Genomic DNA, 18,175 nt, shown 5'->3' with positions numbered 1-18,175 from the left:
TCCGGGTGGGCGGGGAGTCCTTGCCCCAAGTGGAGGAGTTCAAGTATCTCGGGGTCTCGTGGATACAAGCGATTAAAATGAGTTTTCTCTGCAAGGTGGCTGGGCGCTCCCTTAGAGATAAAGTGAGGAGCTCAGTCACACGGGAGGAGCTCGGAGTAGAGCCACTGCTCCTCCCCGTCGAGCGGAGCCAGCTGAGGTGGCTCGGGCATCTGTTCCGGATGCCTCCTGGGTGCCTCCCCGGGGAGGTGTGTCGGGCATGTCCCACCGGTAAGAGGCCCCGGGGAAGACCCAGGACACGCTGGAGGGACTATGTCTCGAAGATGGATGGATGGATAGATGAAAGAATGGATTCATGTTTAGTAACAACTTAATTAAGGAATTAGAGTGCTAATTAAAGTTCCAGGACAGGTTGAACTTCTAATTTTACTAAAACACAGTTAATATCATTATCATACTTAATATTTTTTAAAAGTTTTCTTTTTTTCCTTCTTCCTTTTTTGCTATTTTATTTTTTTATTAGAACATAGATCAACACAAATAACAGAAAGGAAAAAAGAACATAAGGCAAGTAAGGAGTAAACGTAGAAAATAAGAGACAAAAAAAAAAGAGGAATAAGAGCATATCAACATCTGCATAATTTTGTCCATTGTTGTTTTTAAATTTTCATGTAGAGTCCTGAGGATATTTTTTTCCATTGTGCGTATGTCTAATATGTTTGCAATTGTCTTGGTTAATATTTTTCTTCCTGGTTGTAAATCCTGACATCACAACTGACATTCATAGCAACCAAAACTCCTTTAATGTCACAGGAAGAAATTTAAGTAATGTTTCAAGGATCAGAAGAAAAAACGGTGTATAAACTAGTACTTGGTGGATGTAAAACTATTATTTGTATTTAAGTATTATACCATCAAATAAAGTCAAAAGTAGGAATTCATAAACACCTATCATATGCAGTTTAAGTTGTAGTTACTAAGCCTAAATATATTATAGTTATTATGGTTAATTATCCAAAATATTGGTGTTGGATTATTTAAAGGATCTGAAAACTTTAAAATATTGCATAAAAACAAATTATTGTTTGCTGTTGTCTATTTTAAACCAGCTCCTCAACAAAACGCACTTGTTATGTTACTTTTAATGTCGGTTGGCAGTCAAAAAGAAATGAAAATAGACAAAAATAGACAGAGAGAGAGAGAGAGAGAAAGATAGAGGGAAAACCCCCAAAAGATCCCACACTTTTAGTGACAAAGCGATAATAACCGGCCTCGAGATGGTTTTTCTGACTCATTTTATTACGTAACTAAGCGCACGCGCTGACGTAATGACATCACGGGGCCCGTCTGGAAAACGCGGAAGAGAAAGACAAAAACAACAGCGACCCGAGCTGCTCCAGCGACGCGGAGTTGGCTTAACCGCAAAAAGACGTGACCGAAACCCGTTCTGAGGCTTTTCACGTGTCGTTCACTCGGCTCACGGTCCGGTACATTCGCCGTTGTTCGCGTTAAACGGCAACATGTCGCTTGTCGCTAAGCTATTTGGCAAGGGAAAGGGCGAGAAAGGGCCAACGCCACAAGACGCGATCCAGAAGCTGAGGGAAACTGAAGACATGTTGATGAAAAAGCAGGAGTTTCTGGAGAAAAAGATCGACCAAGAGTTGACGACGGCGAAGAAATATGGCACGAAAAACAAACGAGGTGAGTCCGGGCCTGGTCGGCGGTGTCGGGGAGGTTTGAGCAGGTCTGAAGTCGGTTCTTGTGGGTTGGAATGAGGCAGTGAGTTAGCCCGAAGCTAATGTGAAGTTAAAGAAGTCAAGTGTCAAGCTGCCAGACACGAGGCGTTTCCTGATTCACGAGCTTTAAGGCAGGATTACGATGAAATGATCACTATTATAGTACAATTTAGTAAAGACATGGTAAAAATCTAGTTTCAAAGGATCGGGCTCACGATAATTGGGTACTTGAGGTTGGAACCCGCGTGTGACTCGCCTTTTAGCAAAATACAAACATCATTAAAACAAAGAAGTTTGCTCTTTGGTGTTTAACAAATCTGGGCTTTACTCAAGCATAACCACGTTTTGGTGAAACTCTTTTACTTTTAAGATATTTGAACCTATTCTGTGGTGTAACGTCACATGTCCTGATGACACATTTGACAGGTTTAAAGAGTGTCACTAATGACCTAATACTAGTGTCAGTGGAAGAAACTGGGCCAAGAAACAAGAATAGAAGTATAAAGATTAAAGTAGGTGGTGGAAATGTAACACTTGAATGTTGGCTGCCTTGGAACTCCAAAGAAAAAGAAGAGGAAAGCCACTACAACAGAAGAAGCCTGTAGTCAGGACATAAAACTACAGTAGGTGACGGTAATGTAACACTTGGATACAAACCGCCATAAAACACCAAAGAAGAAGAACAATTATGTTTTATTTTTTGTAGGAAATAAAGCTGTCACACAGGACATATAACTCCTACTCAAACCAACCATAAGTAGGCTTTTACAATAAGTATTCATTTTGCGGTAGCGTAAACCCAGAAGATGCCACTTCCCAGGGGCCTGTGGCTAGAATCTGGTTGAACCTACTTGTCATTGTGGAGTAACTTCTGAGTTGACAAAACCAAACCATTGCACCCTGAGTAGCTTTAGGTTCTCATGTTTCTTGAAGCTGTAAACTTTCAGTCAAACCCAGAGCTACTGCTGATGCAGCTGCTGCAGCTCTGCCAATAGGCCCGTTTCACCAAACTGACCAGATACTTCCGGTTCCCTAAAAATGCAGAGCTCCACTTCCTGTTCCATTCTTTTTGGGGAATTTTTACAATTGAGAAGTTCTCATTCTCATTTTTTATGAATGAAGTGTTTGACGTTGCAACAACGAGCCTATCGTGAAAAGGGCCTATTCACCCTTTTCCTCTTTTATCCACAGACGACTTCCGTCGTCATGGCACTTTCGGTCAAGCGAAAGCTCTGTTGGTTTAAATGTAGAACGGGGGAAAAGTCCGGCCGCTAAAATATGCTCTAAAGTAGATTGATTTGTGTAAAATGTCCAATGTTCATGTGACCAACAAGTCAACAATGCACCTGCACCTGAAAACTACTTTTTAGTCCCTTTACTTAATTAAATTAAAATCAAACTAAATTACCTGGAACATGTTAGTTCTGTCCCTGTTCAGAGGTGAAGAGCAAAACTGAAATTAAATCTCAATTATTTCATTTGAGATATTGAAGATAATCAAATCATAATGATGCGTTCTTTAAATAGGATTAATGCATAAATGAGATGTACATGTGTGAATATCAAAGTGTTTTACTGAGATCGTTAGTACATGATTTTAAATAAGTGAGATCCTCAGGTTTAAGTTGGAGTGTGTCACCTGTCACTGTGCTCACGACTGATTGGTCCAGAGCAGGAGCCGTGTGGAGCCTGTTACTCTGGTGATTGGGGCAGAATCTCTCAGACCTAGAACCTTTTGATGGAAATATGTTTCACTCAGTTTCAAACTTTTTATTGTATATATCCAGTCAGATAACTTATTTGTACACCGTAAACCTTTCCCTGTCCCTATAATCTCCCAGAGGAACCACCCGCTCACCCTTGCTTGTGTTCACACATTAACAGTAGCTGAAAGTGGGTCTACCTAACAATAATGCAAGTTTGATTTTTTTTCTTCATCTTGCTCCTTTTGAGCACTGAAAACCAGGTACATAAAACTGTGGCGCACCGTAAGTTCTATGAAACAATTAAATTAACAATAAGTCACAAATTATATTCGCTATTACAAATTTTATTTTTGGAGAGAAAGTTATTTCTCTTGTGAATAAAATAGTTCATTTATGTCATGAAATGAAATGAATGAAACATATTTCTCAACAAAGTTAACTTAGTAAAATGTGCATAAAAAAGTATCATAAGAAAGTATCTGCCCCCGAGCAGGAGCTAAAAAGTGCCCAGAGTTTTGCCCCCCAGTCCTTAGTTCCTACTCTGTGAACATGCATCAAATGGGGACTGGAAATAAACAAAACACCAGAAACTACGAAAGATTCCTACAGTGGGAAAAGAAAACCCCTAATTTTAGGGGCAAACAATCTAATGAAAGGCTTTTGTTTTTCTACCCCACTGATATAAATATTTAAATGTTTTACATTATATTTATGGGTTCGAAGTGACATCACACATTTGTTGCTATTGCCTATTGAGGACTAAGGGGGCTAAGCCGTCTGCTGCGCGGTGGGTTCCAACAACAAAACATCCCCAAACACTCCTTTTTTACAGAAATGTATGACTTTGGTCCGGAGGCACCAGTGGACCTGCAGAAATCACTCCAGACTGAGGCTATGCTAATAAACCTTAGCATACCTGCAGACAGTTTTAATGAGCCTCGTTCCCAGCTGCTCATTTCAATACAAATACAGTGGTGTTTAAGTGCCAAAATTAGATAATTCCCTATTGCACGTATTTAGTTGCCAATCAGTCCAACAAAAATGTTTTGGGTTTGAACATTATATCGTTTTTCAATATATCGAAATAAGGTTTTGGCTGAGATACATGTACTATATCAGAAACCATATATTGCAGTACTTGAAATCTTGTACAGGAATAAAGCTGCTGTAATTGTTCCTTTCTTTTCTACTTAACTTTTGTCTATAACATGTCTTGATAAATATCTCAAATAAAAAATGTCAAAGCCGTCATGACAGCCGCCATAAAAGTTTTTTTTTAACAGAGGATCAAATGACAGACACGGTTGGTTAACTTCCTGCTCAGTCACTATTCACAATTCTGTGCTGATTATACATCCTGATTGTATTTACATAGTAGGAGTGCAGTATCACTCCCTTTAAATAATGCCATGTGTGTTGTCACAGTTTCAGCACTTGCCTTATCTCCGTATATTGTGGTATGTGATGAAATTGTAAGTACATTAAAAGTACCTACAAAGGTATTTAACTTCCAAGCTCATAGCCTCTGATTTTTGCCTTATTTATTCTGCTTCTCTAGAATAACTTTAAATTGTTTCCATACAATTGTTTTTAAATCCGTTACACTTGACGTCATCAACATTAGCTAAGTGTGAGGCTAACTGGAGGCGCTGCTCTCTCTGAAGCTGAGTTTAACTTTAATCTGAGCTTTGTTTGGTTGAAAATGGAACAGTTTAACAGGACCATGGACGCTCGGATTGTTCACAGGCTCCTGGAAATGTGTTGTTTTAGTCCATCTATTCACTTTTTTATTTTAAATTGTTATCACTTTTATTTATTTTATTATTATTTATTTGATCTAAAGCGTATCTGTTTTGAGTTTAGTCAACTGTGTAACTATCTTATAGAAATAGCATGATGTCACCACAAAGTATCAGTAATCTTAGACCATATTTTTCGTTGAATGATACCACTAATTTGTAATAATGTCGAGTAATTATTTAAAATAGAAATAAAGAGTCTGTACTCCAAAGGCCATATTTCAATGAACAGCCCCTGTATCGATATCGACCGCTGCCTCTTGGTTTATGATAGAAAAGCAAAGAGAAACACGTGTTAAGCTGTAGTGCGGTACATAATGGACACGCCTTGCTCCCTAGACTTCCCTTTGTATCATAGCAACGTAAACGCACGCTAACCTTAGCTTCTCAGAGGGAATACAAGCTAACAGCGCCATTGTAATGTCACAGTTCTAATTGGACAGTCGGAGCGAACAGAAAGTCTCTTTTGTGATTATAAAAATGAATAAGTTAAGTTTCATAGACTTGTTTATTCTCAGGTTTCCAAGTCTAAGCCACAACCAACCTTTTTTTTTAGTATCCTAATTGACAATATTGTGTCAATACTTTAAAGTCCATATGACACATTAGACTAGACTTTTCAGTTAAATAAAGGGAATGTCATTATTTTTAAACTTTTGCCTGTTTGTTTTTCTCCTATTTGGAAATGTTGGTGATGTTTATAATGTTAGTTCCTGGTTTGACAAAGCAAATATGACAAAGGCAGCGGTAATTACACAACTGTTACATGGTAAACCATGTTCTGAGGACCTCAGGGACCGGCCTCCTGCTGGTGCCAGAGTCAGGACAAAACATGGGGAATCTGCGTTTCAGTTTTATGCAGCTAAAATCTGGAACATTCTCCCTGAAGATGTGAGACAGGCTTCTACTCTGACAATGTTCAAATCTAAGCTAAAAACAGTTTTGTTTAGCTGCGCATATGACTAAAAGGATTTTTTCTTTGCACACTTCTCTTTTGTTTGTGATTTTATTAGTTTAGAAAATCTGTTGGATTGATAATTTTTAATTTAGTTAATTTTATTGTATTTCTGTTTCTGTAATTTTTTTGTGATTTGAATGCATTTTTCCTGTTGTGTGAAGCACTTTGAATTGCCTTGTGTATGAAATGTGCTCTACAAATAAACTTGCCTTGCCTAAACCAGGGCCAAAGTCCATTTAAATCATACACTAGTTATGATTTGACAAATAATTACACCTGGAAACTCGTTTATTTGTTAAATGATTGTTGAAACTGTCATAAAAAGGTGTTAATTATATATATGTTAAATATTAGCTGTAGGTTTTTAACTGTAGTCCCAGGCAAGGTGTAAAATGCCAGCAATATACAAAACATACATCTACATTGATGAGATCACAGAGGGATGGTGTTGTACAACTCGCCATTACTTCCTGTAATTTTCAGCCTTTAATTGTAAAATTTCCATCACAAACTGCAACTAGAAAAATTAAAACTAGAAACAATTAGAAAAACCTGAGAACCTGTCATATGGCCTTTAAACATATTAGTTGAGGTTTAGTTTTCAGACAAATGTTAATGCCGGTGAAAAGAATCACAAACACGCAGAAATATCACCCTTATGTGACTTTATTTTAATTTTATTTGCATCAGCATTGTGTGTAGCATTTTTCACTGTAAACGATATACTCTATATTTAAATGTTGCATACCTTCAGAACAACAGGCACGCTATAATGTCATTTCCGGTGTATTGCCACAGAATGCAGTGTGGTAATGAACAAACTGCCATGAATCATTACCACACAAACAAACGACAACAACCAACTTTGTCGTGTTCTAAACCAGGCTCCACACTTGTCACCTTTAGCTGGAGAGTGTCCATTGAAACAAACCCAGGGTCAGCTCTTTTCTGTCTGTGTGAATGTGACGCAGTGGCACCGCGTCCTCGCCCTGTTCCACAACTTTAGCGGAGACCCGTGAACCTCAGCCATTTTGGAATTTTGATGACTTTTAAAAACGACAATTCACTAGCGTTCAACCTGATCATGTTGAACGCTACTAGATCTTAGTAATGCTTGCTGATGGTGCAGTCCTTGCCATCGTATCGATTCCAACCCCCGAGCATTTGGCGAATGTCTATACCCCTCTCTCCCCCTTCACGCTACAGCTATCTTGTCAAATAAAGCCATAAAAATGAATAGTGTCACAATGGTTAAAGAAAATGTAATTCTGTTAACTGGACAAACGTTATGCTTTCCCCCCTGCTGCCAGTAGATGGCGTCCACAGTCAATACTTGGAATGGGAAAAGCCAGAGTGACATGAAGTCATTTCAGATTTAGTTCTAAAACATGAGATTCTAAAGTAAAGGCACAAGAGCATGTTAAAAGGCCAATAACAATACAAATAATGAAAAATATCTGCACTATCTGAAACAGGGACGCGTGCTCACCAGCATGAGTCAGCCACAGTCCGTGACGATATATTGCCCTGTCAATATTTTGAACACACCCCTTGTGCCAATAGTGTGTGTCTTTGCGTTTCGCTGTGTCGAGGTTCAGTTCCTCATTAGGCTCATTTCTCAGAGCCTAATGAATATGAGTCTACTTCTTATATTCATGGAGAAATGAGCCTAATGAGGAAATAAATCTAGACACGGCAAAACGCCAAGACACACGTGGAGCGAAGAAATGCTGTATGCGGCGGCCTGCAGTTTAGAACCTGCCGTATTGAAATGCGTGTGGTTGAAGAGATTTAAAGGGGAAGTTTATGCGAAACCTATACATGTTTTTTCACTGTAAATATTGGAAAAAGCACCTTTTTGCACTTGGTTTTTCACTGTGGGAGAACACTATTAAAGCACCAAAAACAAAATCGCTGACTAAGCCTGAGTTTGTTGGCAAACCCCGTCACACACTTGTTTTTTCATTTTCAACCAGCTCTTTTTGTAGCCTTTTCAATACTTACCTAACCATAAAAAATAAACAATATGCTCAATTGCACAGCAACAATTGTGATATTATAGATTTTGTTGTCTCCCACCACTACTCTTCAGGGTGTGTCTACAGCTCTACTAAACCCCAAAGCACAGACGCAGAGAAGCCATTCTAGTTTAAACTTGAGTAACCATACTTTCATTCAAACCAGTTTTAAAGTCTCCAGGGTGACTTGAAGCGGAGTGCATAGCAAACATGCCAACAACACCCTCAGGCATGTTAGCATTTACCTTTACCTCACTGAGAAACTAAATCTCACTATTGAATACTGCTCTGAACTACTGACCCCTAGTGCCTGGAGTTGGGACATGTTTATATTTTGCTGTTAGATGTGATTTTATCAGCTTCTTGGCACTTCCAGTATTTTAATCAGTCCTCATAAGTTCTGATCTGTACCTGATTTTTCACACACATTCTGCTAAATGTACTTTTTTCTCTTTTACCCCTGTTCCAACATTGTTTCCTCATCAAAAACATTATACCTTGAGCAGAATTTAAGCATACATTTATATTATTTAATCAATTTGTGGCAATCATATTTTATTTCTAAATGAATATGCTGTGTTAAAGGGCAGGGAAGTTAATTGTTATAAAACCAAATGTTCCACTCACAGGAATGTTTGCAAGTTTAAACATGAAAAGAGACAATATAAATGTTTCCTTTCTTTTTGCTGATAATCGTCAATAATCGTAAAATCGTGATATTTCTCCTCATAATTGTGACTCTAAAATGAATATTGTGACATCCCTTGACATGAGTCAGTTAGCCAGACATCTGAATGAATTGTGAATTGTGAATTGGTCAAACCGTTTGGTTTGATCTGAGTTTTACCTAATGCCATATCCCTTTTAGATGATTCATCGCTGCACAAGGCAGCCAGGTCGACCAGGCGTTTACACTACAACCTTATTATTTAGTTTGGTTTATTAGTTAAAGGTGCACTATGTAACTTTTCTGGTGAAAGGTCTGCCACCTGCTTGTCATTTATTGGCCGAATAAAGACTTAAATGCTCTCTATTATGACCATATATTACAAATAAGTAGAACAATGACCGCAATATCCAACAAGTCAGCTAAAAACAGGAGGAAGTACATAAACCAGGATCCTGTGTGCCATTGCAGTAAAGAATACATGAGGAAATACATATATTTAGCACTTTTATATCTTTATTTAAAAGGGAAAGGGGTGTATCATTTCTGCTCTTCGCTCCACTATCTTAAATATTGTTCTGTGAAATGAATTTTGTAATGATATCATACCATAAGTTTATTTGAACTTGTTTATGTATCAAATGGAACTCACTACCTGCCTCTGCTGTTGTGATTTGTGTTTCAAATAATTTGATAAAAAAAAAAGTCAAAAACAGACGTTTATTTTGCTTAATTACCCTTTGATCAAAGAGAGGTTGGATTCAGAACTTCCTGTCTGCACTGCCCCTGCTGTAAGACGCCACAAAGGGGTTTTATGCTGTGAATAAGAAGGAAGCTGATTGGTTGATGCAGAGTCTCGCTGTCCCGTCTCTATATGACCTTGGTTCCCCTGAAATAATTGGTCGACTTATACAAACTTGTTGGCGAAGACACAATCGACCAATTAATCAATCTTAACGACTAAAGGTCGAGAGCCCTATCGTGTGATAATGTGATTAATTTGGCTGGAATCCCACAGTATGTCGCTAAACTCTGAGACAAACGTGCACCTTTTGAGCATTAGGGTCTTTTAGAGTTTCATAAATAATTGCTCTTTTGCTCGGCTGAAAAGAGTCGGTCACTAAACGCGACTAACCGTCCCAATTTGTGCTCCCAGCGGCTCTCATGGCCCTCAAGAGGAAAAAGCGCTTAGAGAAACAGCTGGAGCAGATCGACGGGACGCTCTCCACCATCGAGTTCCAGAGGGAGGCGCTAGAGAACGCCAACACCAACACAGAGGTGCTAAAGAACATGGGCTACGCTGCCAAGGCGCTCAAGCAGGCTCACAACAGCATGTAAGAGATATTTCTACTGACTCTATGTATACTACTGTATGACTAAGGAAATACTGTTGTTTTTTTCCAGCCGATACTGATATTTGTCTTGCGACTAATCTTTGCCAATATTTTAAAGTCTATACAGCAAGGCCACTCAATGGCTCTAAATTTTGCACAAAAAAATGTCATCAATACACAATTCCATTTAAAATTGACAGTTTATGTACAAGGAACATGATTTTCTTATAATTTAACCCTTTATTTTAACAAAAAAGAGGTGTTGTGAGATATTTTCATTTGGATTTGCATATACATTTATAATAAGCAGATAAGATAAGATATTTTAGTTCAAAAAACACTCTTAATAGAAGAAAAACACTCTTAATGAAAGATGCGACGTTTGATGTTGATGCAATTGATCATTAGCATCTCGGCTCGTCCAGAAAGAGTTTAGAATTCTGGAGCCAGTCCTTTGTATTTTTTTCTATTCATGGGTTTCAGATTCCTGTTATTTATAGGCCGTGGCTGCAGAGCCGCGGCGCGGTCAAATAGCGCAGCAGTTTCTGTAGACACTCCTTTATTTGTAACCTTTTGGGTACTTTTTCCTCATTCAAGAGATATACTGTTTATGTTTTAATGGCCCTATATTCTCATCATTCTAAAACCCATGGTTAGCTGTTAGCATTAGCATTAGCCCTGATGATTAATCCTGAGTGTTTATTCTGGCGCATCATCCACCACATTTGGGTCAAAGCCTCAATACAATTACTTGTTCAGTGTGTAAACCTTGTACGTCTCTCCTCCTCTGATCACACACTCAGTCTCTCCTCCTCTGATCTCACACTCAGTCTCTCCTCCTCTGATCACACACTCAGTCTCTCCTCCTCTGATCTCACACTCAGTCTCTCCTCCTCTGATCTCACACTCAGTCTCTCCTCCTGATCTCACACTCAGTCTCTCCTCCTCTGATCTCACACTCAGTCTCTCCTCCTCTGATCTCACACTCAGTCTCTCCTCCTGATCTCACACTCAGTCTCTCCTCCTCTGGTCACACACTCAGTCTCTCCTCCTCTGATCACACACTCAGTCTCTCCTCCTCTGATCACACACTCAGTCTCTCCTCCTCTGATCTCACACTCAGTCTCTCCTCCTCTGATCTCACACTCAGTCTCTCCTCCTCTGGTCACACACTCAGTCTCTCCTCCTCTGATCTCACACTCAGTCTCTCCTCCTCTGATCACACACTCAGTCTCTCCTCCTCTGATCTCACACTCAGTCTCTCCTCCTCTGGTCACACACTCAGTCTCTCCTCCTCTGATCTCACACTCAGTCTCTCCTCCTCTGATCTCACACTCAGTCTCTCCTCCTGATCTCACACTCAGTCTCTCCTCCTCTGATCACACACTCAGTCTCTCCTCCTCTGATCTCACACTCAGTCTCTCCTCCTGATCTCACACTCAGTCTCTCCTCCTCTGATCACACACTCAGTCTCTCCTCCTCTGATCTCACACTCAGTCTCTCCTCCTGATCTCACACTCAGTCTCTCCTCCTGATCTCGCACTCAGTCTCTCCTCCTCTGATCTCACACTCAGTCTCTCCTCCTCTGATCTCACACTCAGTCTCTCCTCCTCTGATCTCACACTCAGTCTCTCCTCCTCTGATCACACACTCAGTCTCTCCTCCTCTGATCTCACACTCAGTCTCTCCTCCTCTGATCTCACACTCAGTCTCTCCTCCTCTGATCACACACTCAGTCTCTCCTCCTCTGATCACACACTCAGTCTCTCCTCCTCTGATCTCACACTCAGTCTCTCCTCCTCTGATCTCACACTCAGTCTCTCCTCCTCTGATCTCACACTCAGTCTCTCCTCCTCTGATCTCACACTCAGTCTCTCCTCCTCTGATCACACACTCAGTCTCTCCTCCTCTGATCACACACTCAGTCTCTCCTCCTCTGATCACACACTCAGTCTCTCCTCCTCTGATCTCACACTCAGTCTCTCCTCCTCTGATCTCACACTCAGTCTCTCCTCCTGATCTCACACTCAGTCTCTCCTCCTGATCTCACACTCAGTCTCTCCTCCTCTGATCTCACACTCAGTCTCTCCTCCTCTGGTCACACACTCAGTCTCTCCTCCTCTGATCTCACACTCAGTCTCTCCTCCTCTGATCTCACACTCAGTCTCTCCTCCTGATCTCACACTCAGTCTCTCCTCCTCTGGTCACACACTCAGTCTCTCCTCCTCTGATCTCACACTCAGTCTCTCCTCCTCTGATCTCACACTCAGTCTCTCCTCCTCTGATCTCACACTCAGTCTCTCCTCCTCTGGTCACACACTCAGTCTCTTCTCCTCTGATCACACACTCAGTCTCTCCTCCTCTGATCTCACACTCAGTCTCTCCTCCTCTGATCTCACACTCAGTCTCTCCTCCTGATCTCACACTCAGTCTCTCCTCCTCTGATCTCACACTCAGTCTCTCCTCCTCTGATCTCACACTCAGTCTCTCCTCCTCTGATCTCACACTCAGTCTCTCCTCCTGATCTCACACTCAGTCTCTCCTCCTGATCTCACACTCAGTCTCTCCTCCTCTGATCTCACACTCAGTCTCTCCTCCTGATCTCACACTCAGTCTCTCCTCCTCTGATCTCACACTCAGTCTCTCCTCCTGATCTCACACTCAGTCTCTCCTCCTGATCTCACACTCAGTCTCTCCTCCTGATCTCACACTCAGTCTCTCCTCCTCTGATCTCACACTCAGTCTCTCCTCCTCTGATCTCACACTCAGTCTCTCCTCCTCTGATCTCACACTCAGTCTCTCCTCCTGATCTCACACTCAGTCTCTCCTCCTGATCTCACACTCAGTCTCTCCTCCTCTGATCTCACACTCAGTCTCTCCTCCTCTGATCTCACTGTCATTAGATAATAACGAGCCACATCAAACCTTTTATTTGGACTAAAAATGCTCTTGTGTTTGACAGGAACGTAGACGATGTTCACGACTTGATGGACGACATCGCAGAACAACAGGAACTGGCAAACGAGATCTCCACAGCCATCTCCACTCCTGCAGGCTTCGGCATGGACATGGACGAGGTGAGGCTCGAAACCAGGTCTGAACCAGGTCTGAACCAGGTCTGAACCAGGTCTGAACCAGGTCTGAACCAGGTTTAAACCAGGTTTAAACCAGGACAAAACCAGGACAAAACCAGGTCTAAACCAGGTCTGAACCAGGTCTGAACCAGGTCTGAACCAGGTCTGAACCAGGTTTAAACCAGGTTTAAACCAGGACAAAACCAGGTCTAAACCAGGACAAAACCAGGACAAAACCAGGTCTAAACCAGGTCTAAACCAGGTCTAAACCAGGTCTAAACCAGGACAAAACCAGGACAAAACCAGGACAAAACCAGGACAAAACCAGGACAAAACCAGGACAAAACCAGGACAAAACCAGGACAAAACCAGGACAAAACCAGGACAAAACCAGGACCAAAACCAGGACCAAAACCAGGACCAAAACCAGGACCAAAACCAGGACCAAAACCAGGACTAAAACCAGGACTAAAACCAGGACTAAAACCAAGTACTTTACTTGACCTTCACAAGTGATGAGAGCCACTTTGACAGTGATGCTAATGTGCTTAGTGTCTTTAACATAAGGAACAGAATAACCAAGGGCTGGTGACAAAAAGAGTCGTGTATGTGAAAACCAAAGCAACACATTTATACCTTTTCACTTCCTGCAGTTTTGCGTGTTCTCTTATTTGAATTGTCAGCGTTGTTTGTGATTACAGTTGTTACGTTGTTTTTCAGTACAGAAAAGTGTCACTCTTGCATCTGTTTCAGGATGAATTATTGGCTGAACTGGAGGAGCTGGAGCAGGAAGAACTGGATGAGAAGATGCTGAACGTGGAGGGAGCCATGGACCCTCTGCCCAGTGTGCCCTCGACCTCACTGCCTTCAAACCCAGGTACCACGCCCGCCTCCAGGGACCCTCTGCATATGGGACAGAGGACACACATGTGCAGAGTCAATTAAGGGATGGTCCCATATGAGATTTTTAAAGCCAACTTGTTCCCTCAACGATTAGTTACGTAGTCGACTAGACAAACGATTACATCTATTTTACACTGAGACATTGTATTTTCTTAGTCAGTATTTAATTTGTTGTGTCTTCATCATGAAATCTCTCTTTAGTTTATTGAGACTAGAAAGCACACGCATCAAAAGATGTTTTCTAGCTAAGATAGTGGCATCATTAATGAAAAAAGTGTCACAAAAATAATAATTATAAACTTTATTTGTAAATGTTGTTTATCTTAAAGCTTTCGGTGATTTAAATTATGAAGTAAAACAGTTTGGGAGCACTTATACGGTATTATACGCCATATATAAATGCTAGAAAAGGCCTTACACGCGCATGAGCAACCACCAAGGAACCGTACATTAAATGTGGGAAAAGGAATGGAGGCCACGTCTTACACACTCGTTCTCTAAGCATTTCCCCGTCTCCTCCGCAGCCAAGAAAAAGGAGGACGAGGACGACGAGATGGCAGAGCTGGCGGCCTGGGCGAACTAAAACCCCGCCTTCTCCGCCTTCAAAAATCTCTGGAAAGTGGACTCCGCCGCTGGAGAAAGCGCTCGAGGAGGAACCAGCCGAGACCGGAGTATGCACCTACGTCCTTTTTACCCTCTGCAAAGACTCATCCCCACATCTCCTCCACCAATCTCACTGCTGCTGCTGCTGCTGCTCCCGTTTCTCCATCCAAAAAGGAAACAAATATATACTATTGCCACGCGACTTATGTGCATACTCCTGACGCTTCGCCCCGTAAGGATGAGAAGTTCAATTTAACCGAGCGAAGTGTAAAGAATGCGGGGGAGAAGAGCGTGATTGCGGCGAGCCATTTTCTGCTTCCTGCGTGTCTTCTACAAAAAAAAAAAACGTGACGTGGTTTGAGAGGTGTCGTGTTACAGCAGAAACTTTGTATAACTTCTCCGATTTCAATATATTTGGTAACGAAAGCAAAAGAGCCGTGTGTTATTGCCCGGAATGTTCCACTGTACGGCATTAAACGTCTCTCTCTTGCATTTATTCGATTACAGTGGTTTTAGTGCTCAGAAATACCTTGGAAAACACTAAAGTGACATTGTGCGCCTTTAAAGCGGAGCCACGTTTGGCCCGGTAAAGTTGCGTAATTCTCGCGCTGTTCAGGTCATCGAGCGCTCGTTATAAACCGTTTACGTCGTGGTGCTTTTTTTTTTCTCCTTGGAATGTCGTGTTTTTGATGTCGCCAATAATAGAATCTTAGTCGACTCTTAAACACCATTTATTAGAGCTAACAAGTCAAATGTTGTCATTGTTTGTTGTTGTCGGCCTTCTCGAAACCTAAATTTAGCTAGCTAACGCCTCATTGGTGATTAAAGACGCTGTACCAGATTTTTACAGTTTTGAAAAGAGAAAAAAAAGGATGATTTCATTTTAAACTCTTTACAGCAGCTCCACGTGCATCGTTCACTTACCTACTGCATTCTGAATATGCTAAATATTCTATAAGCATTTTTCTCTCTCTGAGCGCTAGCATGGGTCACGCTAACAAGCATTAGCATGCTAACGAGACTTTTCCTGCTCGTATAAAATGCTTTATAACTACATCCAGAGAACTCTCTTTGCAATTTCTGTACATTTCACTTTATTACATGAAAAAAATTGGGTAAATGAACTAGTTCTGTTTTTCACATTTCAAAACGGTTAAAGTCAAGTGCGCAAATCTGGTGCTTTTTATGATGGCGACTGACCGTGTACACTTAAATGTAACGTCGAATCAAAGCGCTCAAACGTTTACGCTAAATTCACAAATGTGCTGCAGCGTTCGTGTGCATTTTTCAACGTGGGACGGGGGTAAAACATCCGAGCCGTTTGGAGAAACCGACACGAGCATCGACCCAACCGTGAACTAAACTGTCAGCGTGTTCCAGAGAAAAGTTATTGAGTTTGATTTATCGTGTTTTATCATTTATGCAACCCCAAAATTATTTCTTAAAGCGCTTCTATGTGGGAATTGTCTTCTTTGGCTCACACTGTACAGTAAAGGGCAGTAAAAGTAGTTTGAATAGTACATGTCGTTCTGCTCTTGTTCGCTTCCCCAAAGAGGTTACAATGGCTCCCTCTAGTGGTAAATGTGAACGATTTAGCTGCTTTAACAGTTTATTAAGAAAGATTCAGGCTTTATTACAGTAAATTCATTCATTCAAACATTTTCGATTCAATTTTATTTAAGATTTATATGCAACAATTAAACGATCTTCTTGTACCAGCGATTTGCCTGGTAAAATGACAACCATTTAACATCAGATGCCCTCCCTCGCGCAGTAATCTCAAGTTATTCCTGTTTGGGTCTTGCGTTTAGGCTAAATTGACTCTTTTAGTGTATTATTGTTTCCCTTCATGCGGAAGAACTACAAATGTCTGTTACCAAATATATTGCGGCGTAAGAGTTATAACAGAGGAGTTTGTTGGAGGTTGTGTGAGATTCTGAGTGAGTGACGTTTTCAGCCTTTTGGACACTGCGACCTTGGTTCAACATTTAGTTCAATCCACCTTTTTACTTTGAATCTTCTGACTGTAGCATCAAGACAAATAGGATTTACACACATATATTATGCTGGTTTGTGAGAAAATAAACAGAACTTGTGCTACAATCTTCTTCTCGTCTTTGGTGTGATTTGATGAAAAACATATTTTGCTTTTAGGTTTGTGTCCCATGATGCACTGCAGAACGTTCAACCATGTTCAACCTTTTTATACAAGATACTTGGTTATTTGCAGAGGACAATGTGTTACGACCAAACACTGCAAATGAAAAAGGAAAAAAATCCTAAATCTAGAGAAAACAGTTTGTAGTTTGCTTAAATGTAAGTTTTTAAAGAAAACTCATTTTTTCCTCATAATATTTTCAGTTATAAATAAAGCATTATATGTGTAAAATGGTTCACATTCGTTTGAAAAATGGATAAAGCCAGGTTAAATCTCTTGCTTAATTTTTTCGGACAAACAATACTGAGGTAATTTTGTATTTCATATCAAATATTTGAGTAAACCAGATTTGGTTGAAAATTTTCTCAAAATTGCAAATTTTGCTTCATTTTTTGGAGTTGAAACTTTAATAAATCAGGCTTAGAAATACAAATCATCTAAGCTTTTGTACGATCCGTCAAAATCTTCAAACGATGGTAGATTTTGGTGTGTGTTACGGTGCTTTGGGCTTGAAGTTACAAGTGGACTAGGAAATAAAACATTGTTAGGTTTAGCTTGGAAAATTTAATTTCCACTGTTGAGCATACTTGCAGATGGAGCAAAGCCATGTGTTACCTGCGTGATCAGTGAATGTGTTGTGTTGTAATGAGCATGCGCAATAAATGGTCAGTAGTGTTGCTTTTTCCCTCAGACCAAAGAGACGACGGTTGTCTGTATTTTTTCCCCCGAACCACATTGGTGACTACAAAACGATAGACTGCTGCAGAATGTCTAACGTAACAGGTTATGGGCCCCAGTCAAGTAGGCCAAAAGTGGTTCAGACTTTTATTCGACGGCGAAGAGAAAAGTTACGAGCTGTGGGAAACGAGGTTCCTCGCGCATATGGAGTTACGCGGCCTCAGAGGAGTTATCTCGGAAGACCCGGAGATAGATGAGGAGGACGAAGATGCTTGGGCGGAAGATGAGACGAAGAACGGCGAGGCATATGCAGAGCTAGTGCAATGTCTGGACAACAAGAGCTTGTCATTGGTAATGAGAGACGCGAAAAGAGACGGAAGAAAAGCGCTGAATATTCTCCGCGAACACTACGCTGGAAAGGACAAACCTCGCGTTGTGAGTTTATATTGTGAACTTTCCTCGCTTCATAAGACCAGCAATGAAACGGTAACAGACTATATTATTCGAGCAGAGACTATATTCACGTCATTGAGAAGAGCAGAAG

At 40.8% G+C, this 18,175-nt stretch overlaps 1 protein-coding gene across 1 annotated transcript; it reads left to right on the top strand.

Annotated features, from left to right (window-relative positions):
* Positions 1-1,379: 1,379 nt before the first annotated feature.
* Positions 1,380-16,896, top strand: LOC140365993 (charged multivesicular body protein 4b-like). The gene is made up of 5 exons (XM_072452625.1): positions 1,380-1,698; positions 10,038-10,215; positions 13,178-13,292; positions 14,043-14,166; positions 14,717-16,896. Exons 1-5 carry the CDS (start codon positions 1,518-1,520, stop codon positions 14,773-14,775), a joined length of 657 nt encoding a protein of 218 aa, XP_072308726.1. The 5' UTR covers positions 1,380-1,517; the 3' UTR covers positions 14,776-16,896.
* The last annotated feature ends 1,279 nt before the right edge of the window (positions 16,897-18,175 follow it).

Source organism: Eucyclogobius newberryi, unplaced genomic scaffold (assembly GCF_026437365.1).
Source record: "Eucyclogobius newberryi isolate DKJ021-1_F unplaced genomic scaffold, fEucNew1.0.hap1 SCAF_19, whole genome shotgun sequence".
In the NCBI taxonomy this organism is placed as follows: domain Eukaryota; kingdom Metazoa; phylum Chordata; class Actinopteri; order Gobiiformes; family Gobiidae; genus Eucyclogobius; species Eucyclogobius newberryi.
The sequence above is the reverse complement of the archived record's forward strand: the minus strand, read 5'-3'. Positions and strand labels throughout refer to the sequence as shown.